Source organism: Cebus imitator, unplaced genomic scaffold, assembly GCF_001604975.1.
Source record: "Cebus imitator isolate Cc_AM_T3 unplaced genomic scaffold, Cebus_imitator-1.0 Scaffold372, whole genome shotgun sequence".
NCBI lineage: Eukaryota > Metazoa > Chordata > Mammalia > Primates > Cebidae > Cebus > Cebus imitator.
In genome coordinates, this window is record NW_016107687.1 from 1,166,451 (window position 1) to 1,192,321 (window position 25,871).

At 41.1% G+C, this 25,871-nt stretch overlaps 1 protein-coding gene across 3 annotated transcripts in view; it reads right to left on the reverse strand.

Moving 5' to 3' along the window:
• Positions 1-6,664: 6,664 nt before the first annotated feature.
• SRGAP1 (SLIT-ROBO Rho GTPase activating protein 1) overlaps positions 6,665-25,871 on the reverse strand; it is a 324,767-nt gene continuing 305,560 nt past the window's right edge. For all 3 annotated transcript variants that reach the window (XM_017507317.2, XM_017507316.2, XM_037730968.1), the window contains exons 19-22: positions 16,560-16,740; positions 15,191-15,325; positions 14,714-15,053; positions 6,665-8,601 (exon numbers count right to left, since the gene is read on the reverse strand). In XM_017507317.2, the coding sequence (XP_017362806.1) occupies positions 8,224-8,601; positions 14,714-15,053; positions 15,191-15,325; positions 16,560-16,740 (1,034 nt within the window). In that variant the 3' untranslated portion in view covers positions 6,665-8,223. The remainder of the gene's footprint in view (positions 8,602-14,713; positions 15,054-15,190; positions 15,326-16,559; positions 16,741-25,871) is intronic.

A 25,871-nucleotide genomic window follows, 5' to 3' on the forward strand; every position in this document is an offset into this window, starting at 1 on the left:
CTCGGCTCACCGCAGCCTCTGCCTCCTGGGTTCAGGCAATTCTCCTGCCTCAGCCTCCTGAGTAGCTGGGATTACAGGCACGTGCCACCATGCCCAGCTGACTTTTTGTAGTTTTAGTAGAGACGGGGTTTCACCATGTTGACCAGGATGGTCTCGATCTCTTGACCTTTTGATCCACCTGCCTCGGCCTCCCAAAGTGCTGGGATTACAGGCGTGAGCCACTGTGCCCGGCCCTCAATCCTCATTTTCAGGTTGTTAATGTGATGTCATTGTACAATTTTGAATATGCCACCTGACTACTGAAGATGTTTCCTTCTCCCTTGGCTTATTGACATCATCATCAACTTGCATTTAGAGGGACATGATTTTTATACAAGGGATTCCTTGGATATGTCAAAGAGAAGATTAGTACAATACACCATCACTGAAAGGGTAATTCATCAAAAATTCTAACTTCAGCTGCACAGCCAAGCAGCTAAAAGAAATCCAATGACCCTTGGAAGCACCCCTGATACAGAGCTGTTGGGTGTGAAGGATGCATCCATAAGTCACCAGAATTGGATTGCAAATATCCTAGAGCTGGTGATCTCCTGGATCATGCTGCCATACTGTCTTCAAGATGTTAATACTGAACAAGGCATGTTGTTTCAGGACTGCAGGAGGAGCAATCTCTCTTCCCAACCCCTCCCCACCCCTTACCCACACACGTACGCATGCACACAAGCACGTTTTGATACCCAGCTCAGTTCCATTTCTCTTGCTGAGACTGACCTTGATAGAAAAACTAGTTTTTATTTTTTATTACAGAAGGCAAGTTTTCTATTTACTGTGTAGAAACAGATAAAAGACTACTGAAGAACTGATGAACTTCACTGTGATTATTATTGAGTCAAAATACTAAAGTTTAAATACTTATTTACTTATACTATAGTAGGAGTAAGCCAAAAATCTGGTCCTAATTCAAACTCAGTTACTAAACTTCAATGAATTGGCAACCCATGCCTCAGTTTTCCAACATTTTCCAGGGTGGATCACTTCAGGACAGGAGTTTGAGACAACATGGTGGAACCCTGTCTCCACTAAAAATACAAAAATTAGCTGGGTGTGGTGGCGGGCGCCCATAATATGGCCTCTGGGTAAAATTTACCATCATTTCAGGCTTTTAGGATCTTTTTGACACTCCAGGTCAAACTTGGGGAATTTTTCTTTTTAGGAGTCCCAACTACTCAAGGCAGAATCCGGAAAACTCCCTTGCCCTGCCTATGTAAGAATAGGGTGCAGGTATATGAACTGTGGGAGCTGACGACCAGTCACACCCCAATGGGACTCTGGTTCGTGAGTGAGAGATGGGGAGGCAGACAGAATTTTCTCGACAGAAGATGGTTGTGGCAGGCTGAGGACCTTAGATTTGAGGGTAGCAGGATGCTGTAGTCTTTCCTGGAACACCTCTGCAGTCTGATTTGGGCATTTGTTCCTGGTGGGATAGCCTCTAAATCCAACTCTCTGGTCCTAAAGTGGGCATTGAAGAAAAAGCATCCAGCATAAGGTAAGAGAAAAGGATTTGATAAGCATCAAGTAAAGCTTCAACTAGTTTCAGTGTTGTGTATGAATATTTCCAGCCTCTATATGGGACAGTGCTTTTTGGAAAGAAAGAAAAGTGAGTATCCTTGCCTTCCAGTAGGCCTTCCGGTCAATGGCTTAGTTCAACATTATTCCATCAGTCTGGGAAACAACTCCTTTGACAAATGGGTCCCCCACCCCCCAACCATTTCTTCATGTTTAAATATATCTGTATACACTACCCAAAGTTCAATCAGGAAATACTAAAATAAATACAATATTGAGCATATTCATGTAATGGAATTCTATATAGCAGTAAAAATGGAAAAAACAACTGTTTTACTAACAATGATGACTCTTACAAACATACATTTCAACAAGAGGAGCCAGACACAAAATCTACATACTGCACGAACCCATTTATAGATAGCTAAGATGACAGGTAAAACCACACTATGGTGTGAACTATCAGGATACTGATTACATTCATAGAGGTATGAGCACAGTGTCTTCTGGGATGCTGATAATGTGGTATTTCTTAATCTGGGTGGTGGATACATCTTGTGAGAATTGTTACACTAATGATTTGTGCACTTTTCTCTTTGTATTTTGCACTTTAATAAAAAGTGTTTTTCCTTGATTTGCATGTTTTTTAAACTTTAAAAAAGTTTAAAACTTTACATCTCTTATTAATGTTCAATCTGGTACACGACTTATATTGTTTTACAAAGCTATCTACTACATATTGTTAGACCTTGAGTTATCCTTTTTTTATATTTAAAGAAAAATACCTGGCTGGACGCAGTGGCTCACGCCTGTAATCCCAGAACTTGGGAGGCTGAGGCAGGTAGATCACTTCAGGTCGGGAGTTCGAGACCAGCCTGGACAACATGGTGAAACTCCATCTCCACTAAAAATACAAAAGTTAGCTGGGTGTGGTGGCAGGTGCCTGTAATTCCAGCTACTCAGGAGGCTGAGGCAGGAGAATCACTTGACTCTGGGAGGCAGAGGTTGCAGTGAGCTGAGATTGTGCCACTGTACTATAGCCTGGGTGACAGAGTGAGACTCCAGCTCAAAAAAAAAGATAAGAAAGAAAAAAGAAAAATACCAATACATGGGGAGCTCTAAGCACAGAAAAATAAACTAAGGCTTATTTTTCAATTTATTCAAATGAAACCAAAGAGGGGCTTGCTATGGTTAACTATACCAGAGTCTCTCTCAAAGGAAAGATTTAATTCTGGTGTATGTTTAGGAAGCTGGTACGCTCTCACTTCTCAGTTAAGACTCTCCCAAGACTCTTTTCTCTGACTACACATGAGCCCCCAAACCATGAGTAAAACACCACGGCTTCATGGGCAGGGCCCTGTGCAGGACACCCTATTTCCAAATGAACAAGAAATGAAAGTGAGATAAAAAATTATTTTAAAGCTAAAAGTTTCACATTACTTAATGCAAGCTAGCTCTCAGGAGGAAAGTAGCGATGAGAAAAAGGAAAGGAACGAAGACATCACCGAGATGCACATCAAACCGGAAGCAGACAAAGGCGGCCAGAACTATCTTATTTATTATAAAGATACACTGCGAAGAACAAACCTGACTGTATACTGAAGCCTGTAATGGTACATGCCAAAATGTACAGTACTATACATAAAAGTGCATTGTCACAACAGATTAACAAAACATTTTTTCTTCTTTCCAGAACTGTAAAAGCATCCCCCTTTATTTTCACCTCGGCGAGGAGGGAATGAAATGGTGAGAGGCAGTACAGAGCACGATGCTGTCAGCAGCATGTGAGTGGGGACGGATGCAGAGGGATGGGAGGACACAGGGGTGAGAAAGGCACAATCACGTCTACAAGGAAAACGAGACAGTCTGAGGACCGACAGGGCTGCGAGATGGACACTACTGAGCACCCAGGCACAGGACGGCGGGGATGGAGAAGAAGGTGGGGGAGAGGGCGGAAGCTTCAAAACACTGGAGTGGCAGCAGAAATTGGGAGGAGGAGGTCAGGGTGGGGCACAGAGCTGGGCAACAGTACAAGAGCAAGGCTAAAACTCCTCTAAGATAGAAAGGCACTTTCACATGTACATACTACAGATGTACATTGACACAATTAGGTAACAGTCACAAGCAGGAAGCTACCGGTACTGCAATTGATCAAACCGACAGGAAAGGACAATACTGATTTAATTATGTGGGCAGGAGTTACCCTTCAGTACCCAGGTAAACAGCAGTCTCTCCTGTTACACAGCCACTTACTCTACTTTAAATATCTATAATAACCATCACTACACACTGAACTTGGATGAATGCTCTAAAGGGGGCATTCACAAATACACAGTTCATATATTTTCTTTTACTAAAGTTTCTAAGATAAGCATTATGGAACCCAATACAATTATTTAAACATACGCAATTCCCTACGCAATTTAAAGACATATTTATCCATTTTGATTATACCACAGACTTTTTTTTTTTTTTTTTAAAGAACATATACTAGGGTGAGTGAAAGGTCAAATTCCAGTTTGCTTGGCTTTATGGATGTGACAAAACTTTGCCGAAGTCACCCTGCACCAAGGTGACACTCCAGCCCAGCTGGAGCTTGTGTTCTCAGCTCGGGAGGTGGGTGGCAGATGGTCTGGAGTAGGAAGCTCTATGTAGGCATGGGCAGCACCTTCAGTTCTAGGCGGCTCTGTGTCTCAGGGTTTCTGTGGTGGGTAATTGAAAACAAGACTGAGTCCCAAGCACATTTCCTGCACGCGTGGCCTCTCACGGCTATGGTCAGGAATCAATGAGCATCATCCCAAGTCTGAATCCTCTAACCCCCTTCAAGAGACCCATAGACTCTTTAACTTTGGAGTTCCAAGGCTGCTGAGATGAAGGTTTCTCAGTGTGTAGACTCCAGAGCTATCTCATTCCTAAAGGTTAAGGACACCACTACCAACCCACTCCCCTTTTCCTTTCTTTGATTAAATTATAAATCCATTTTTTTTTTGGGGGGGGGTGAATGGCAAAAGTTAGAAAACCCTTAATCGATACAGTTTGACTCTTGAAGCTCTATATCCACTGATAAGTGTTCACGGTCACTGCAGCAGATTGTGGGACTCTGCAATAAATTATTCTTTGGGTGGCTTGAGGGGCACCAAAGCCAGATTATGTTGTATGAAGATGTGCAAAGCTGTTGAATGGTGTTGACACTGAACATCATGGAGCTCTACAAAGTGCCACTCAGCAGGTTCTGACAGTTCACATAACAGCCATTAGAAAATGTGTACTAAGTACGTTTCTCTCTATCCCAAAACCCACTCCCCAAACCCCAACCCAGTCCAAAAGGCTGACTTGGTGAATCTCTTTCAGTGAGTTCTGTGGATTGGATGTGAACACACAGTTCTATCAGCTGTGAATACATATTCTTGTGTAAGTGGAGTCAGATAATCTTTGTAGAACCATCATTTACCCACCATCAAAATGACCCCCTCCCCAACTTGCACATGAATCCCGATAAGCTCCTTGAAACTGGGGGTGGAACACCTCAAGGCCTCATTTTCCTTCTCTCTTCTTTCCCTGTAGCTTCCCACCTCCCCTGAGTGCTGCCTCTGTGGCTATGAAGAAGGCTGTGTACCAGGTGAACCTTCTCAGCTGCAGTGGCTCTTACTGAGCTTACTGAGCATGGCTCTGGATTCTTTGTGAAGTGGCCACCTTGTCTTACCTCTGGAATCTGAGGACATTTACTAAACCAAACGAGGAGAGGTGAGTCTTTACTGAGTCCTCACTCACTCTGAGGTTATATCCTTCACTTGGAATTGAAAAAAAAAAGCCTCAAGGTGACAATAGGAGTATAGGGAAATAAGATGGAGACAGGTAAAGTGAGTGGGTGATGGGAGTATTAGGAGCTGTTCCCTGAAAGAAGGCATAGCCTCTGAGGCTCTGCAGCAGCACAACCTCTGTAGCCAAGATAGCAGAGTCCTGATGGGGAGCACAGAAAGGCAATCCTCATTTCATCATGGGTGGACACACCAGAGAGTAGCCGTGGCAGAGGATGACCAGATAGAAGGCTGAATAAATGCGCAGGCAGGCAGAAGACCTGAAAAGCTAAGGCTGGAGCTCATAAAAGACACTGAAAACGATAAATTCAAAGACACCTCTGCCCCCTTGATGCCCTTTGTTAACATCTTACTCTTCCATCAAATAAGGAATATGGTTTTTAAGAATTTTTACTATTTTAAAGAAGTGGGGGAACGGCCTGGCATGGTGGCTCATGCATGTAATCCCAGCACTTTGGGAGGCCAAGGCAGGTGGATTGCCTGAAGTCAGGAGTTCGAGGCCAGCCTGGCCAACATGGTGAAACCCTGTCTCTAGCTGGGCATGGTCGCAGCGCCTGTAATCCCAGCTACTCAGGAGGCTGAGACAGGAGAATTTCTTGAACCCAGGAGGCACAGGTAGCAGTGAAATGAAATTGCACCACTGTACTCCAGCCTCAGGGACAGAGTGAGACTCTGCCTAAAAAAAAAAAAAAAACAGTGGGGGATTATTTAGGAAAGTTTAAACTTCCTAAGGAGGATTGTTTATAGGGGACAGAGCTATTCAAAGCTCAGTCCTGGCTGGGTCACGGTGTCCAAAGGTGCTGAAGGACCCCGAAAGCTCAGGAGAAATGGGGAGGGGCTGGACAAGGTGCTAACCTGGGCAATTTTTTCAAAATGAGTAAAAAGGATAGCTCTGAAAGTTCAGAGTTTTAAAAGTTTATCGTATCTAGAAATACATGGGAAAAAACAACTATTCAATTCATTTGTGGAATTAGGCTATAGGCAAGCAACCAGCAGTGTGACTTTGAAAGGTAACAATAGCTCATCAATTTAATCTCTTCCTGCAATAGAATGACTAGATTGGCTAACTGAGGTAGAGATCAAAGTAATGATCTGGTTTTTAGTACAGATCCTGATCCACTTCTCCTCTGCAGTCACCCATGGGCCAACGAAGTAAAATCTATACTGTGTAACTCTTAGGTGTGTGTGCAATTGGCTGCCAGTTTGAAGCAAAATCAAGAAGGAAATTAACGGTGGGCCAGAGGGATTAGTTCTGGGAAATACATTTTTCTCAACAACAACAACAACAACAACTAAAATCTTTATCAGTAACTTCAGTGATAGAGTAGATAAAATGCTCATAGGTCTACAGGTGACATCAGCTGCTGCTGGTAGGAGAATGGAATTCAAAGCAAATTTTCTTAAAATGGGGGACAATATAGCGTAAATATGGGCTTAAAAAAATTGTCTGCTAGGATGCCAGAGAAAGAGGTCCCTAACTGAGAGTTCAGTTGATTATAGGAGTTATATAGAAACCACGTACAAAAACAAAAAACAACAACAAAAGGGATAAGAGAAAGAAAGGGAAGTTGTGGTTCTGAGGTGCACAACTGCGTGAGAACCACAAGGTAATCTCCTGCTGAGAGCCCTGTGTGGCTCTTACGCAGAGCCAGTTTGGGGTTGGCTCAAAGACAAATGGAGAAGACAGTTGGGATTTCAAATTTAGGATCATCAGGCCTTCGTAGCTTTTGTTTTTTGAAGACACAGGGACTCACTATGCTGCCCAGGCTGGACTCAAACTGCTAGGCTCAAAGCCGTCCTCCTGTGTAAACCACCTGGGTAGCTGGGACTACAGGTGTACTACCACGCCCGGGATTTGCAGCATGTTTAAAGGAACCTAGGTGATTCAGTCAAAAGAGAACACTGCATGAACCAAGGCCTCAGGTACTTCTTGCTTTCATTTCCTCAGAGGAGAACACAGGGATTTAGGGGAGATAGAAACATTTTCTAGGCAGTTACTGAACAACAGATCTTTGGAGGAGTTCATGGAGTAGTGTAACCGAAAGTCTTTAAAATCAAATCCTTTTAGTCATAAGTGTAGGGGAGGGACTTGGAAATCTCCGGGGCCTAATCATGTTTGCAACAGGAGTGACATTAATAGTTTTGGAGATGGTGTCTTCCCCTCCTTTCCCAGGTTAAGTTCATGCAGTAACAGCAGAGGTTCTACCGGCTTCCACTGAGTCTTTAAGCTGGACCCGGGGAAATGACTGTTAGGAAAGAGGCAAGCATCCAACCCACTCAAGCTGTGGGCTGACAGTCCCACTGGGATCGTCCCATGCAGACAACTGCAAGTCTTCTGCATGAGCTCAATCCCGCTCCACATGGAATCGAAGGTGCTCATTGTCAGCTACCACACAATGCCATTATCACCTTTCAGCCATTACCCCAAGTGTCACAGACCAACACTGGCTATCCTCCAATGAGGTGTGGCATTCGGGTTCTTCTGCCCTCAGGTCCCAACATTTCTGACTCACCTGGGCTACACTAAACCTGAAGCACTGTACAATGTGGAGAGCGGTGTTGCCTTCATTACAAGTGGTGCAGCATTGGATTTTCAAGTAAGTCTAAGTGTTTCTATTGTCCTTAAAATGACGTATGTCCAGTTATTTTAAAAAATTACAAAATACAAATGCCCGTGTTAATTTAGCTAGTCTCAGACATTACATTCGACAACATAGAAAAGCCAAAAGATCTCCAGTTATAAGCACAAAACTAAGGAAAGTTAGGGATCAGTGACGTCTGTCACCAATTCGTTTTCTTTTTTAAGTCACCTCCCTTCATGGCCTTGCTCAGCTGGTTTTTACATTGTGCAAGACTTGTCTGTTGGACCCTGGGAAGGTGGGGCAGGTCCTACGGTAGGATTTGTTTTTGGAAGAACAGCAGGTTTTGGCCGAAGGGCTGGAGGCTTCAGCTGCACACCCATTCTGGGTGCCACCATAGGCTTGAAAGTACTCATTGTGTCACTGGAGGAGCTAGTGCTACGTCGAATCTGAGGCTCAGAGCTCCTGAGGGCAACGTTGTGCAAAGGGCTGAGAGATTCCGTGGAGGTGGCAGGGGTGGGAGAGTTTTTCACTTGTTCCAGGGTATCCAGCACTACATCAGGGGCATGCTTCGCTGTGCTCTGTCTCTCCAGTTCTCGGAGTTCATTCAAAGCTGTGTTCATCGTTTCTTCAATATCCTATTGAAGAATAATCAGAAAGACAAAAAGCATAGACTGATAATGAATATTAATGTATAGAAACCCAGACACTTAATTTCAAAGTAAACAGCCCAGCAGAGAGTATATTTTAACTCCATAGTCGGCAGAATATATAAACCTAATGCCATCTCACACAATTATTTTGATTCTTGATTCAGGAGACGGAGATACAACGGCTCCTGGAGCCATGCGTCAAACACTGGGCTTCCTAAGGCCCTAGGTAGCCTTCTAATTGTCTCTGCCTTGCAGGCTGACTTAAAAAGAAATTTTTTTTTGAGGCAGGGTCTCACTTTGTCAGCCAGGCAGAGTGCAGTGGTGTGAATAGGCTTACTGCAGCCTCAAACTCCTAGGCTCATGTGATCCTCCCACCTCAGCCTCTTGAGTAGCTGGGACCGCAAGTGTGTGCTACCACACCTGGGTAATTTTTAAACTTTTTGTGGAGATGGGGTCTTGCTAGTTGCTCAGGTTGGTCTTGAACTCTTGGGCTCAAGTAACCTTCCTGCCTCCGCCTCCTGAAGTGCTGGGATTATAGGTGTAAGCCACCATGACTGCATGCTGACTTCTTATATAGAATTCTATTTCAATTTATGATAAAAGTTTATGAAAACTTTTGAAAAGTTTTTCAACTTTTTTTTTCCCCTGAGACAGGGTCTTGCTCTGTCACCCAGGCTAGAGTACAGTGGTGCAATCTCGGCTCACTGCAACCTCTGTTTCCCGGGTTCAAGCAATTCTCCTACTTCAACCTCCCAAGTAGTTGGGATTACAGGTGCCTGCCACCACGCCTGGCTAATTTTTGTATTTTTAGTAGAGACGGGGTTACACCATGTTGGCCAGGCTGGTCTCGAACTCCTGACCTCATGATCTGCCCACCTTGGCCTCCCAAAGTGTTGGGATTACAGGCATGAGTCACCACACCTGGCCAAGTTTCTCAGTTTTTATGATAAAAGCTTAAATTTAGATACTGTAATTATTTCTCAAGAAATAATAGGAATAAAAAATCGGCTTCATTTATTCATTCAACAAATTTTTGTGCACTTACTATACACTTGGCTAATTCCAAGAAGTTCTTGGAAATTCAGCTTAAGCCTTCCCCAATACAATTTTCCAGTGGATTTCAATGTAAGTGGTACTGTCTCATAAAGGGCATTTTTGTAATATGGTGTATGGTGTGATTTTTAATGTCACAGTAACAAGGCTGCATTATCGGCAGTTGGTGGGCAGGGCCAGACATATTAGGTATCTTGCAAGTGCCTTGGTGAGTTTACATGCAATGAATTTTTCTGCATCTTGTTCAACAACTTTTGAATGTCCTCCAGACATTTATATAGATGAAAATTCTCTTCTTAATAACCTGAGTCTAGAACCTAACTCTTTTTCTAATATATAAACACAAAATATTTTTGATGGCGTTAAATTTTTTAGGAATGTTATTCTTTGTTTTAGGAAAGTTATTTTTTGTTTTGATTGGAACAGTATGACCAAGGGTTATTCACCATTTTGGAGAAATGCAGCACCATTGGATACTCTTTTCATGGAATTTGAGTTAACTCAATTAATACTCCTATATCAACATGTATTTTTAATTATTGCATTTATGGAAACTACCATGTAGGCAAAAGCATTTCACTACTTCATTTGTCTTCTAGTGTAGCCAATAATTAACTGCAATACATTTAATTATTTTAATATCAATTTCCCTTTATTTTAATTTTATATTCTATTTAGAGCTTTATATATATTTTTCAAAATACATATATTATCAATTAATTTATTTCAGATGGACAGGCGTGGTGGCACATGAACAACTCCTCGCAGGGCTGAGGCAGGAGAATCACTTGAACCCAGCAGGCAGAAGTTGCAGTGAGCCAAGATGGCGCCACTGCATGCCAGCCTGGGCGACAGTGTCTCAAAAAAAAATGGTCAATTTATTTCAGATATTAAAAGGGGGGTGGGGGGGAGTGTGCCCCATTAATGAAAGGATAAACAAAGTACATACAAAGGAATATCATTCAGCCTTAAAGAGGAAGTAAGTCCTATCACATGCTACAGCATGCGTAAACCTTGAGGGCATTACACTAAATGAAATAAGCCAGTCACAAAAAATACAAATACTGTATGATTCCACTTATATGTAGTATATAAAGGAGTCAAATTCATAGAAACAAAAAGTAGAATGGTGGTTGCCAGGGACTGGAGGAGGGTGAAATGGGAGTTGTTTAATATGTACCGAGTTTTGGTTTTGCAAGACGAAAACATTCTGAAGAGATGTTTCACAACGATGTGAATATACTTTGCTGAACTATACATTTAAAAATGGTTAAGATGGTAAATTTTATTATTTTTATTATTATTTTAAACCACAAATAAAAAAGAAAAAGGAGGCTGGGTGTAGCGGCTCATGCCTGTAATCCCAGCACTTTGGGAGGCCGAGGCGGGCGGATCGCTCAGGATTTCAAGACCAGACTGGCCAACATGGTGAAACACCGTCTCTACTAAAAAATACAAAAGTTAGCTGGGCATGGTAGCTTGTGCCTATAATCCCAGCTATTTGGGAGGCTGAGGTAGGAGAATTGCTTGAACCGGGACCCAAGAGGCGGAGGTTGCAGTGAGCCAAGATCGCGCTACTGCACTCCAGCCTGGGCTACAGAGTGAGTGAGACTCCATCTCAAAAAAAAAAAAAAAAAGAAAAAGGAAAGAAAAAGGCAGACTGTTGTTTAAGCTAGAGTGGAGAACCCCTGCCCTGGTCTGACTGAAATGTCTCTTCCCTACATATTCCCAGGGCTTCTCCCACTCAGCTGGAGCATAACCCTCATGGCATGGTCTAATGGTTAACTGATTTCCCTATTCATTTCCTTAACTAGATTGAATGTGAGCACTTTGAGGCTGTGGCTACTGGTTAACTTTGTTTGCACAAAAGCTAGTGTGAGAACTGGCATACAGTAAGTGCTCAATAAAGATTTGCTAAAGGAATAATCTGATATTAAATTACAGTCTCCAATAATGAATAAACCAAGACATGATGATTATGTATGGATGTGGTAGTCTTTTAAAAAATCTGTCAGGTATTCCATTAATTTGTTTAATAAAATAATTTGTAGTTTTTGGAACACCATAATGGCATGCTCACTTGTCCATGGGAAAATCTGAAGGCTAGAGATGGCAAGATAAAAAATAAATCTGGATGCCATTTTATGAGGGTGACATCACTTTTCAAGTTATTACTTTCATATGTGATTTCCATTTGTGGCTAAACATACGGATTTTTTGCTTTTTTACAAGTATTTACTTCAGAGGCATGTGGAGAGCCTAGTTATCTGTTGAGTTTTTGTTTTTATAATTTACTTTTTTTTTTGAGGCGGAGTCTCACTCTGTCGCCTAGGCTGGAGTGCAATACTGCAATCTCGGCTCACTGAAACCTCTGCTTCCTGGGTTCAAGTGATTCTTGTGCCTCAGCCACCTGAATAGCTTGGATTACAGGTGCCTGCCATCACACTCAGCTAATTTTAAAAAATTTTTAGTAGAGACGGGGTATCACTATGTTGGCCGGGCTGGTCTTGAACTCCTGACTTCAAGTAATCCATGAGCCTCAGCCTCTCAAAGTGCTAGGAGTACAGGCATGAGCCACCATGCCCGGCCTGTTTTTATGATTTACAATTTAAAAAAATTTCCTGACTCTTGAAGTCAAAGGGTTAACAGACCTTTATATGCCTTCCCACCTCTAAGCACCTAAATCCCTGTCTCTCTAACCCAAATTATGTTTTACCTGCTTATTATAAGCAGTGATATTATGAGTTTTTCAAATCATTAAATTCAATTATAGTAAAACATTGCTGGTTGTAAATATGCCTCAAAGGGGTCTTGCATAGCACTTTAAACAGAAAAAAATAAAACCATCAAAGTCTTTTTGATTTTTGCTGAGAAGTTGCTGTACACTTAAAATTGGTTTAATTTTTAAAAAACACATTAAACTTCTCACAATCTAATCTGCTATCCAAAATTCTTTTTAGTTAGGACACTCAAAATAGCTTGGACATTTGTCATATCAGGGCATGTTCCTTGGGTGCTTTTTATTACAAATAATCCATCTTTAATACTTTCCATGTTTCATTCATTTTGCTTTCACTCTTTTTTGAAATCTACTTAGTTTTTAAACTTCAGAGATAGCTGGAAGCTGCTTTAGATTATTCAAATGGTAAATGCTGAATCTATTCACCTCTTTTGTCGCTGGCTATAAACATAAATATATATATATATTTAGAGATAGGGTCTTGCTCTGTCACACTGGCTGGAGTACAGTAGTGCAGTCATACCTTACTGCGGCCTCTAACTCCTGGGCTCAAGCAATCCTCTTGCCTCAGCTTACAAAGACCTGGGACTGCAGGCAGGCACCACCACTCTTAGTGTGATGGTTAATACCGAGTGTCAACTTGGATTGAAGGATGCAAAGTATTACTCCTGGGTGTATTTGTGAGGGTGTTGCCAAAAGAGATTAATTTTGAGTCAGTGGGCTGGGGAAGGCAGACCTACTCCTAATCTGGATGGGCACCATCTAATCAACTGCCAGTGAATATAAAGCAGGCAGAAGAATGTGAAAAGGTTAGAATGGCCTAGCCTTCCAGCCTACATCTTTCTCCCATGCTGGATGCTTCCTGTCCTCGAACATCAGACTCCAAGTTCTTCAGTTTTGGAACTCAGACTGACTGTCCTTGCTCCTCAGCCTGCAGATGGTCTACTATGGGACCCTGTGATTGTGTGAGTTAATACTTAATAAATTCTCCTTTATATGTATATGTATGTGTGTGTGTGTATGTATTCCATTAATTCTGTCCCTCTAGAGAACTCTAATATACCTAGCTAATTAATTTGTTGTTGTTGTTGTTGAGATAGGGTTTTGTTATATTGCCCAGGCTTGTCTCAAACTCTTGAGCTCAAGCAATCCTCTTGCCTCAGGCTCTAAAGTGTTGGGATTACAGGTATAAGCTACCCACCAGGCCTATAAACATATTTTCTTATGGCCTATGCTATAAAAGGAGCCAGAACCAGAGGGCAAAATGGTGGAATGATGGGCAAATTCATTCATATCGTTTCCCTTTTACTTTGTCAATTTTAATCATTAGAAGAAAACTACAGAGTCCCTTTCTGCAGTCCCTGCTGGGAAGTGAAGACCTGAATGTGTTCCGGAAGTATGTAACATCCAGACTTGTTCTTCAAATGTCTGTTATTGATCACATTATGTATTAGGTCTTCCATCTTTTCTAAGTTGAAAGTGCCATCTTTATCATATACAGTAGGGGTTTGTACTGTCTGTGGTTTCAGGCATCCACTGGGGGTCTTGAAACATATGCCCTGCCGATGAGGAGGGACTACTGTTTTAAGATTTTTCTGTTTCTGGGCTCTCCATTCTGTTTCATCCATCTGTCTGTTTTACTACCTTTAGAATGCATTTAGGATCTGGTAGGGCCACTGCTTCCTCAGTCTTCTTTTCCAAAGTTTTTTTTTTTTTTTTTTGAGGTGGAGTTTCACTCTTGTTGCCCAGGTTGGAGTGCAATGGTGTGATCTTGGCTCACAGAAACCTCCGCCTCCCAGGTTCAAGCGATTCTCCTGCCTCAGCCTCCTGAGTATCTGGGATTACAGGCATACACCACCACGCCCAGCTAATTTTGTATTTTTAGTAGAGACGGGGTTTCTCCGTATTGGTCAGGCTGATCTCGAACTCCCGACCTCAGGTGATCCGCCCACCTCGGCCTCCCAAAGTGCTGGGATTATAGGCGTGAGCCACTGTGCCCAGCCTTCCAAGGTTTTTCTGGCTATTCACAATGATAGGTTTGAATGTCCTGGGTCCTATGTTTCTGTCATGTTTCTGTTTACATCACTATGAACCTTAGGGCCCTTCCAGTAACAAATTGTTCAAAAAAGATGCACAGCCAGGCCCTAAGTTAAAGAATGAGCTGGTTTTGTTTCTGTTTTCTCTAGTTGGTTCTATATAGAAATATGGCTACATAAAGTAAATCCTTCACACTTCCTACATCACACGTGGGTACTTAAAATGTAATATGTAATTAAAAGCATAATTACATAAAGACAACTGTACCTGAGCAATTGTCTCTGGGTCCAGTGGCTTATGGTCATTGAAGCCCGTGTATTGCCCTGATGACGTGGACCTTCTAATTGGAGGGCTGTCGTTCTTCTTAAGGGAGTCGTGCCGGCTGATGTTGGTCAGGCTGCCATGGCCAGGCCTGCGCCTCCGCTCAGGACTGTCATTGTTGAGGCCACGGTTCTGTAGCAGGCCCCGGGGGTGACCGGCCAGGCTCGGGGACCCCAGCTCAACTGAGGAGTTGGAAAGGGCATGTGGAGGGTGGAGTGGGCAATGGCTATCGCTGGTCCGGCCAGGGCGCCTTACTGGAGGGGGCGGCTCTCCTCTTTTTCTTTGCCTAGACATTCACAGAAGCAGGGAGAAAACAGAAGAGCTTATCACACTGGGTGGTACTGCAAGGCTGAGGGTGCAGTGGCTACTCATGGCCCTGAGGGGAGTGGAGGTTTAGGGGCCTGATTCCCAGGGTCCACTTACCTGGCTAAATAGCCGTCCGGATGACGGTCTGTCGGGGAGTTCATGTCCTTAGATGAGGACTTGTCTTCCGTGGCTGGCCCACTGCTGGCCTCGCTGTCGGCTTTTTGGCTCAGAGTGTCTGAAAATGTATCATCCCTGAAACAGTAAGAATCATGAATGAGGGTCTTTTGCTAGATGGGCAGAGACAAAAATTTACATGATAGCATTTGTATATGAAATTCCTTCTTTTATTAAAATAACACTTTTCATTATAAAAGCAATACAATTTCATTACAGGTAAATCAGCAATTTCAGTTACATAAAAAAGAAATAATCCCCCATAATATAACATCCAGAGACAACTACCGTTAGAATTTTAAGAAATATCCTTCCCCACCTTCTACGCTATGTCTGGGATACATATCTGTGAGTGTGCACACACATATGTATGGCATTTATACTGCAGTCACATGTTGCTTAATAATGAGGATGTGTTCTGAGAAATGTGTTGTCAAACAATCTCGTCATCATGGGAACATCATAGAGTGCACTTACGCAAATCCAGACGCACACGTAGGCTGTATGGTAGAGCCTGTTGCTCCTAGGCTACAACCCTGCACAGCATGTTACTGTACTGAATACTACAGGCAGTTGTAACACAATCATGTAAACAAGTGTCTGTGTATCTAAACATATCTAAATATAGAAAAGGTACAGTAAAAATAGGATATTAAATCCTATGGGACCACCATCATATATGTGGACCACTGATGCTCAAAATGCCATGGGGTGGTACATGACTGTATCGCTCTTTGTGCAAATTTATTTTATATAGAAATATATTTATATGTAGATATTTCAGATATATATCACTACATGTTGGTATATACACACATTTCATGGCTTCTGAGATACACATTTTAACATTTCTGAAATTAGGCCTTTAACTACTTTTGAAATTAGAGCTTTCTCCTCAGCAAAAAAAAAAAAAAAAAAAACCACAGTGATGATTCCCTCTGACTTTAGGTCTGTGTCCTCCCTCTGGGGAATCTGGAATTGAAACGGTAAACGGACATCAAGAGACAACCACTGCTGTTTTTGGAATTACCAATGTCACTTCAGCACTTAACACCATTCTCTGCACAGGTTATTTTTTCTAAGAATCTGAATGCTTCAGAAGATGTCTCCCCCTAGATCTTGCTCCAAACCCCCTGGTCCTGACTTATTTTTAGCAAAGAGTCACTGGCAAGGTGAAGAACCGTGCCCAGGTCTGAAGTTTTATCTCTGTAATCCCTTCTGCCCCTTTCTCACAAGACCAAGGTCAGTTTAAGAACAATGGCTGGAGTTCTCTATTGGGAGCACTCAGGCAATCAAAGTTGAGACTACTCACATATCCTGCACCACTATATACTGGTGAGGCACCAGCCCATCAATCCCGTTGTGCCTGCCTTCCCACCAGTCCTCAGATGCACGGTGATACAGCAGCAGGGAGGCACCCTTCTTGAAGGATAGTTCTCTGGCAGACCGCCCAACATAGTCAAACTTGGCTATTGCTTCTATTGGCTCACATTCTACAAAGAACACACCAGAAAACAGCGAGAAACAAAGTTATTAGGAAGGTATGGTATCCTATCAGTCAGGGCTATATGAGGCTTTAAATAATCAAGACCATTTTAATATCCACACTGAACAGAGTCATCAACAATCATCAAGGCAGGAGAAAATCGAGGCTGTTTAAAAAGATATAGAAAAACATTCTCTTGCTGTCATCAGTTTTGCAAGCAAAGAAAAACTGAACATTGGAGCTTCATTTCCGCAGCCTCCTTCTAGAGATATAATGACAGTCAAATAAGAAACACTTTAAACTTTGCAATAAGATATATAAAATCTCTCCTTGAGTTGTAATATCCTCCACAGTTGCTTCAATATGATTTTGACATTGATGGATGACACTGATGGAATGTCCTTGTAACATGTTAATACCATTTATAACATGAAAAAAAATCATCTCAGAACATTAGGAAGTTTATGCTTTACCACCTTATTTAAAAAAAATCAGCTGGGTGCAGTGGCTCATGCCTGTAATCCCAGCACTTTGGGAGTCTGAGGCCAGGGGATCATGAGGTCAGGCATTTGAGACCAGTCTGGCCAACATGGTGAAACCCCGTCTCTACTAACAATACAAAAAATTAGCTGCACATGGTGATGTCTGACTGTAATTCCAGCTACTCGGGAGGCTGAGGCAGGAGAATTGCTTGAACCTTGGAGGCTGAGGTTGCAGGGAGCCGAGATTGTGCTACTGTACTCCAGCTTGGGCAACAGAGTGAGACTCCATCTTAAAAAAAAATCAAGTAAAATCACAATACATAGTATGTGAATACATTTAATTTCCACATATGCTCTTTGGCAGTATCAAATCTTCAAGCTAATACTTACTGTAATCCCAATTTTTTTCCTCTGGTATCAGTAACAAATTTTGGATCTTAACCATGAAACAAGCATACCTTACATTGCCCTCTATCCAAATGAAATAAACAGATTCAAAATTTTTATTTTTCTTGAGATCAAAAGATATTCAAGGGAATGATGGCGAGTGATAAAAGCCAATCTCAAAAGGTTACATGCCATACAATTCCATTTATATAGCATTCTTCAAATGACATAATTATAGAGATGGAGAATATATTAATGGCTGCCAGAGGTTGGGGTTGGGGAGGCGATAGAGGGAAGTGGCCATGGCTATAAAGGGTAGCACATGGGTTCCTTGTAATGGAACTGTTTGTTATCTTGACTACGGGTTGTAGTCACACAAAGCTATACATGTGATAAAACTGTACAGAAGTAAGTAAACACATACACAAAGATGATGGCAGATGTACAGATGGCAACTGGTGAAATGTAAAACTGGTGAAAGGAGTGCATGTAAAACTGGTGAAACATTTATATGGTGAAGGTTTATAACATGTCAGTTTCCTGCTTGTGAAACAATATTACAGTTTTGTAAGATACCACCATTGACAGAAACTGGCAGAAGGTATATGAGATCTCTCTATTGTTTTTAACAACAGCTTGTGAATTTACAATGATTTCAAAATAATAAGTTAGAAAAAAAAGATATCAAATGCTAGGCTTAGAACTGGAATTCAGCTCTGATATAATTCTGAGCACAAATATTCAAGGCAAACAGGAGGCCAAACTGCTGCTTGCACCAAAAGAGGTATTTCTTTGTGATTTATCTTATTCCAAGAAGCTCTTCAATTTAAGGCCATATGATCTTTTCTCCCCTCTCCCACAAACACCTCATCCTTAGCCCTGTAATCAACAAAGGTGAGTAAACTTCTCTTCAATAATAAACAGAACAAAAAGGGGCCAAGGCACAGGGTATAAGCTTACAGGAATATGCCTATACAAGGAACAGTACATCATTTGCTAAAAACTGAGCATGTATTTGTTTCCAAATACTTTAGATATATGTGTACACAGAAGAGATTAAAAACTGCCTATCTCAAAAATTCCCCAGGAAGTTGTCTTCTATTTCCCCTTGGTAGCAAACTTTCCCATTTAAAGAGTTTATCCCTCCCTAAGTTTACTGCAATAGCCATTGTACTTGTAATAACTGCAAGAGAAATTCTTCTGGGCTTCTTTCTCATTTGATAAATTCAAAATTCTCTGGGACATAGAATGCAAAAGCATAAAAACCAGCAAACATATTGAAAAGGTGACAAAGTGAGACCCTGTCTCAAAAAAACAAAAAATAGCATGTCTTCATTCTTTCATGGGATGTTTATTTCTTTTTCACAGGAATAACTGGGGCATATATTTGGGCATCTGTCATCTCAGGTCAACCAGAATTTATTCTTTAAGTTTTGAACTGTAATAAGCTCATTCCCTTTCAATGTAAAGTTATAGTCCCTCCTCTAAGAAGTAGACACATAGATGTTTAATAAAGCTGCTATTTATGTTGTTTTCATAAAACATAATTTGGGGGAATATCAGAGTATTAACATATAATCTAAAAGTTATATTCAATTGTTAAAGGATTTCAACAAGCAACAGGATTATCAGACTCTTCTTATTTATTCAAATGTGGACAGGTTATGACAGCATGACCAGATAAATCAGCAGAACATTTTATTGGCAATCTTAGTACATCAACTAGTAATTCTCAGCAATTTCATTATTTTTACTCTTTCTACTCCTGTGAGAGCCATTTCACAGTCAAGTGTCAATCAATAAGCTATTTACACACATTTTAGTCTAGTCATTGCAGAGCAAATCAATCTCAGGGCACTGTAAAGTATGCCTCTTTCATACGGAGAGCCTCACAGTACTTTAAGGTCCAGCAGAGACTTCATAGAATGCTGCTACTGCTGCTATCAATAACAATAATAGTGAGAGTGCAACATGATCACTTAGTTTTCCTGCATGGGTAATACAATTTTGTGCAAAAGGGAAGACAATTCAGTACAGATGATTTCCTGACTGCCTGGTGCTGTCAAGTCTTATATTTCCATTTTTTGTAATGTTATATAAAATGTGATCATACTTTCTCTTGGGGACCTTACTGTTGCTGACATTTTCCCTCCTAGATCTGTTACCCACTGTCCTTGCGGAGAATGGTTTTGTTCTGTGACAGCTTGTCTTTCAGAAACAAAAGCTGCTCTCTCTAGTGATACCATGACAAAGAAAAAAATACAATACCTGGGTAATGAAAAGATAATTGATACTCTAGTTAATTCAGTTACAGGACTTTGGGGGTTGGCTGTGGGTAAGAATATCTGTTCTTTGTAAGCAATGTTTTTCTTTTCAGAAAAATCAGGTGATTTCTGCTGATTTATCTGGTTATCCTGTCATAACCTGTCCACATTTGAATAAATAAGCAGAGTCTGATAATCCTGTTGCTTGTTTCAAAAAAATAATAAAAATGTTATCTAAACACAGAGCACTCAGCAAAGCTCTCTTATAGTCAAGAGGTAAAAGGCACATGGCATGATGGCGAGATTCATGTTTGGGAATACAGGTGGCTGGGCTTTGTCCTGGCTTTTCTGGCTACTGGGGAAAGCAGGGAAACACCTAAGAGAAGGCAGAGTGAAAAAGAAAGAAACCATACAAAGAAAGAAAGAAAGAAAGAAAGAAAAACCCACAAGAAAGGATGGTGGCAGAGGCAGGACTCAGACTTTCAAAAGCAACATCACAGGCTGGGCATGGTTGCTCACGCCTGTAATCCCAGCACTTTGGGAGGCCAAGGAAGGAGGACTGCTTGAGGCCAGGAGTTCAAAACCCACCCTGGGCAACAGAGTAAGGCCCAGTCTCTAAAGAAAATAAAAAGAGCAACATCACAGAAATAGAAGGATATCTTGTAACTTAAGTTCAGAAAATGTCAACTGATTTTACTTTTAAAGACACAAAGAAGGCGGGGTGTGGGTGGCTCATGCCTCTAATACCAGCACTTTGGATCTCAGGAGGATCATTGGAGCTCAGGAGGATCATCTGAGCCCAGGAGTTTGAGATCAGCCTGGGCAACATAGGAAAACCCTATCTCTACAAAAAATACAAAAATTAGCCGGGCATGGTGATGCATGACTGTGGTTCCAGCTACTCAGGAGGCTGAGGTGGGAGGACTGCTTGGCCTCAGGAGGTTGAGGCTGCAGTGAGCTAAGATGGTGCTACTGTACTCCAGCCTGGGCAACAGGCTGTTTCTCTCTCTCGCTTACACACACAAAAGACACAAAAAAACTTGTTTTTTTTTTTTTTTTTAAGCAGATAGTGGACACTAGATACCTTAATTACCCTCCTGCTAGAATCATCCAAAAATGCTGGATTAAAAAGCAAACAACCAACCTTCGTAATTACATTAATAAGCTATCAAAACAGTAAAGAATACTAAAGACCAAAATGCAACAAAAGTGGGAACCCAGAGAGGTAAGCAGAACATTAGAACATGAGTTGGATTTTACCTTGCGAGCATTTTTCTAGCCTGGTCACCTTAAGCTTTTAAAATTTTTTTCACAGGTGATTAAGTCCAGGGCTTGCTCAGTGATAGGAATATAAGCCTCTTGCCCTCTCCAGCCCGAGAATTACACCCTCAGTTTCATAGTGAACTTCACTCTAGTGTTCTAGAACTTTCTAAAACACTTCTATTTCTAGAAATCTTTTCCCTTTTTAGCACTCAATACCTCTCCATAGATGGTAACCATCTCCCCCGCCCTCCACCCTCAGATGATTTGTGTCAAGGTTTAAGATAGATAGCAAATAATCTATCTTAAACCTTGACACAAATCAACTAAGAATCCCATCCACATTCCAGTTCTCAGGAAGGTTTGCAGTTTAAATTCACACTACTTGGGTGGTTTGAAAAACTTCAAGCTAAAAATTCAATGTTGTTAGGTTGGTTGTAACCCAGGCAGAAATACATGAAAACCTTCTCTGGAAGAATCTACCTTCCACTGAGCCTAAAGTTCCAAGAAATCTATACAAAATTTACAAACACAGTGGCAAATAAGACTCAATGAGTGAGAGCCAACAAAACAAATTTGGGAAGACATATGAAAATTATCAGACACATATTCTGATAGGAAGCACTGATGAATAAACAGCAAGAGACTGTAAAAGATCATCAAGCACCAGATATAAAAGCACACTAAATACACTTGTAGAAAGAAATAATATCTAAAGGCTGGGCACTGTGGCTCACACCTGTAATCCCAGCACTTTGGGAGACTGAGGTAGGTAGATCACCTGAGTTCAGGAGTTCGAGACAAGCCTGGCCAACATGGTGAAACACCACCTCTACTAAAAATATAAAAACTAGCTGGGCGTGGTGGTGCACACCTGTAATCCCAGCTACTGGGGAGACTGAGGCAGGAGAATCACTTTAACCTAGGAGGTGGAGGTTGCAGTGAGCTGAGATCGTGCCATTGCACTCCGGCCTGGTCAAAAAGAGCAAAACTCCGTCTCAAAAAAAAGAAAAATATTTAAAAATAAAACTTTAATGAATGGATATGCTTAAAGCAGATTAGTTACCGTTGAAAAGAATTTGTGCATATAGCTGAAGAAGTGCTAGAGAAAACTGACAGCTTTAAATGTTTACATTAGAAAGTAAAAAGTGTTGAAAATGAATGCTAAGCCTTAAACTTACGTTGGACAATGAAAAAATCTCTACGGAGAAAGAATAAAAGTTTATTTTGAGACATTAACTAACTGGAAATATGTGCATGGACTGGAATATTGAATATTGTCAAGATATCAGTTCTCTCCATATTAATATGTGTAGAATTTGTGCAAGGGCAGTCAAAACGCCAGTTGGGCTTTAGAGAGTTTTGTTTATCAGAAGAACTTGAAAAACTGAGTCTAAAATTTAAGTGGAATTGCAAAGGGCCAAGAATTATTACAAAGCAGATGTGTTGCTTTATGAACTATTAAGATTTATTAAAAGGTATCAAAATTTAGGACAGTGATATAGGGACAGACACATAGACCAGTGGAAAGGAATAGAGCCCAGGAGGAAATTCACACAAAGAAGATGCTTCATTTATGACAAAGATGTAGAGCAGTGGAGAAAGGACAATTAATGCTGAGATAATTGTGACAATTATGTATCCGTATAAAGAAAAAGGGAATGGATTTCTACCTCACATCATAACCCCAGATAAACTGCTGGTGGAATAAAGACCTATGTGTGAAAAGCCAAACCTTAAAGGATTTAAAATAATATGGGGCTGGATGCAATGGCTTATGCCTGTAATCCCAGCACTTTCAGAGGCTGAGGAGGGTGGATCACTTGAGTCAGGAGCATGAGACCAGCCTGGCCAACATGGTGAAATGTTGTCTCTACTAAAAATACAAAAATTAGCCATGCCTGTAGTTCCTGCTACTCGGGAGGCTGAGGCAGGAGAATCGCTTGAAGCCAGGAGGTGGAGGTTGCAGTGTTCCAAGATCATGCCACTATATCCCAGCTTGGGTGACAGAGAGACTCCATCTCAAATACATAAATAAATAAGTAAAATAAAAGAATATGGCACCAAAGAAGACCTACAAACTGATAAATAAATAATACATGAATGAATGAATGAAAAGAATATGACACCAAAGAAGACATACAAACAGCCAACAGGTATATTTAAAAATGCTGAACATCACTTAATCATCAGGAGAATGCAAATCAAAACCACAAATGAGGTTATCCCACCATGTTAGGAAATAAACAAAACAAAAGATAACAAGTGTTGGCTGGACGCAGTGGCTCATGCCTATAATCTCAGCACTTTGTGAGGCCAAGGCAGGTAAATGGCTTGAGTTCAGGAGTTCGAGACCAGCCTGGGGAACACGGCAAAACCCCACCTCTACAAATAATTAGCTGGGCATGGTAAAATGTGCCTCTAGTCCCAGCTACTTGGGAGGCTGAGGTGGGAGGATCACTGGATCCTGGGAAGTCAAGGCTGCAGTGAGCCAAGATCATGCCACTGCACTCCAGCCTGGGTGACAGAGGGAGACCCTGTCTCAAAAACAAAAAACAAAAATAAAAAAAAGATAAGGATTACCAAGGATGTGGAGAAACTGAAACCTTTGTACACTGCTGGTGGGAATGCATAATGGCACAGCTGCTTTAGAAAACAGTATAGAGGGTCCTCAAACACTTAAAAATAAAACGACCATGTGATACAACCATCCCACTTCTGGGTATTTATCCAAAATAACTGAAATTGGGATCTTCAATAGATATTAGCACTCCTATGCTCATTTCAGCACTATTCACAATAGCCAAGATATAGAAACGACCTAAATGACCATGGACAGATGAACGGATAAAGAAAATATATGTAAATACAATGGCATACTATTCAGATTATAACAAGAAGGACATCCTGACATATGCGACAGCATGGATGAACCTGGAGGACGTTTTGCTAAGTGAAATAAGCCAGACACAGAAAGACAAATTCTACATAAGTTCACTTATAATGAGATATCGAAAAGAGCTAAATTCATAGAATCAAAGGGTGGAATGGTGGTTGCCAGAGGCAAGGGGGAGAGGGAAATGGGAAGTTACTAACAAGTGGGAATAAAGTTTCAGTCAAGCAAGGTGAACAAGCTCTAGAGATCTGCTGTATAACACTGTACCTACGGTCAACATGAAGGTACTCTACACTTGAGTGTTCTTTACAAAATAAAAGAATATGAGAGAATTAGGTACTGTATACTTAAGTGTCCTTACCAAAATAAAATAAGACAATATGGGAGAATTAGGTACTGTACACTTAAGTGTTCTTGCCAAAATAAGTATGAGAATATGAGAGAATTTGGTAGTATACACTTAAGTGTTCTTACCAAAGTAAATTAAGAGAATATGGGAGAATTAGGTACTGTACACTTAAGTGTTCTTGCCAAAATAAGAGAATATGGGAGAATTATTTTTCATTACCTCAAGACACAGAAGGATTTCTTAAAGGAGATGCAGAGTAAAATAATCATGAAGGACAAGATTGGAAAATGTAACTACTTTAAGATCTTCTGTTTAGCAAAAGACATAATAAGCATTTGAAAAGCAAAGCCACAGAGTAGGGGAAGATATCTGCAAAGCATATACCCAATAAAGGACCTGATATGGACCCACAAAGAACTCTTACAAATCAAATAATAAAAAAACAACTAAAACCAAACCAAGTGAACCAAACATAAAGAGCCCAGAGAACTCCACAGAAAAATGGGCAAAAGACTTGATAGGAATTTCACAAAAGATACCGAAACACATTATTAACCATGTCTTTTATATTTTGTATTCTGACATCTGGGGCCTTTCTGACCTTGGAGGGACAGTCTCTTTAGGGTTAGCCAATTTCTGGAGACAGTAAACAACTCACCCACAAGCAAGCTTTTCAAACACCAACCTGCCAGTTGGAGCCAACACCCCACCACCCTGATGATCAGGCTCTCCCACTCCAAGCCACTGCTGCCCTGTTCTCAGCACCCCAGGGCCAGGTACCAGACAACTTGGAACAGCTCCTAATGTCCCAGAGCCTGCTGAAATTACTCCTACTAGCCAACCCTAAAGCTGCTTACCCTGCCATACCCATTCCTTCCTGTGGAAGGCACACCAGGGTCTTCACTTTCCCTCTGCCTCCCGACAGACTGGGTGCTTCCCCAGGTGGCCGCCCACGGCGTGGCATCCCCACTTCTCTCAGGAACTCTAAGGAGCAACTGTCTTCATAAAAATGGTTTGACAGTGTCAAGTAAAGCTGAAGACACAGTTACTCCTAGGCATACATTCTAGAGAAACTCCTGTACATTTCAGTAGGAGACATGTTCAAAATGTTCCTAACAGTGCATAGTAGCACTATTCTTAATAGCAACGAGTAGAAAATACCTCATATATTCATCAAAATGACATAGATACATACAATGGAATATTATAAAGTGGTAAAATAATTCAAACTGCATGCAACTGCACAGATGAACATCAGGCACATAATACTGAGTAGAAAAAACTCACAAAAAATAGATACAGTATGATCCCATTTATAAAAGATTTAAGAAAATAGAAATGGAAACAAGAAACTGTTTAAAAACACAAACACAGTAGTTATTCCTGAGGGTTAGTAAGTAAGGCAGTCAGATCAGGGACGTGCAAAGGAAATAATATGTCTTTTTTCTTAAGCTTGGTGGTGGTTCCACTAGTTTTCATTGTAATGTTATTTTTTATACC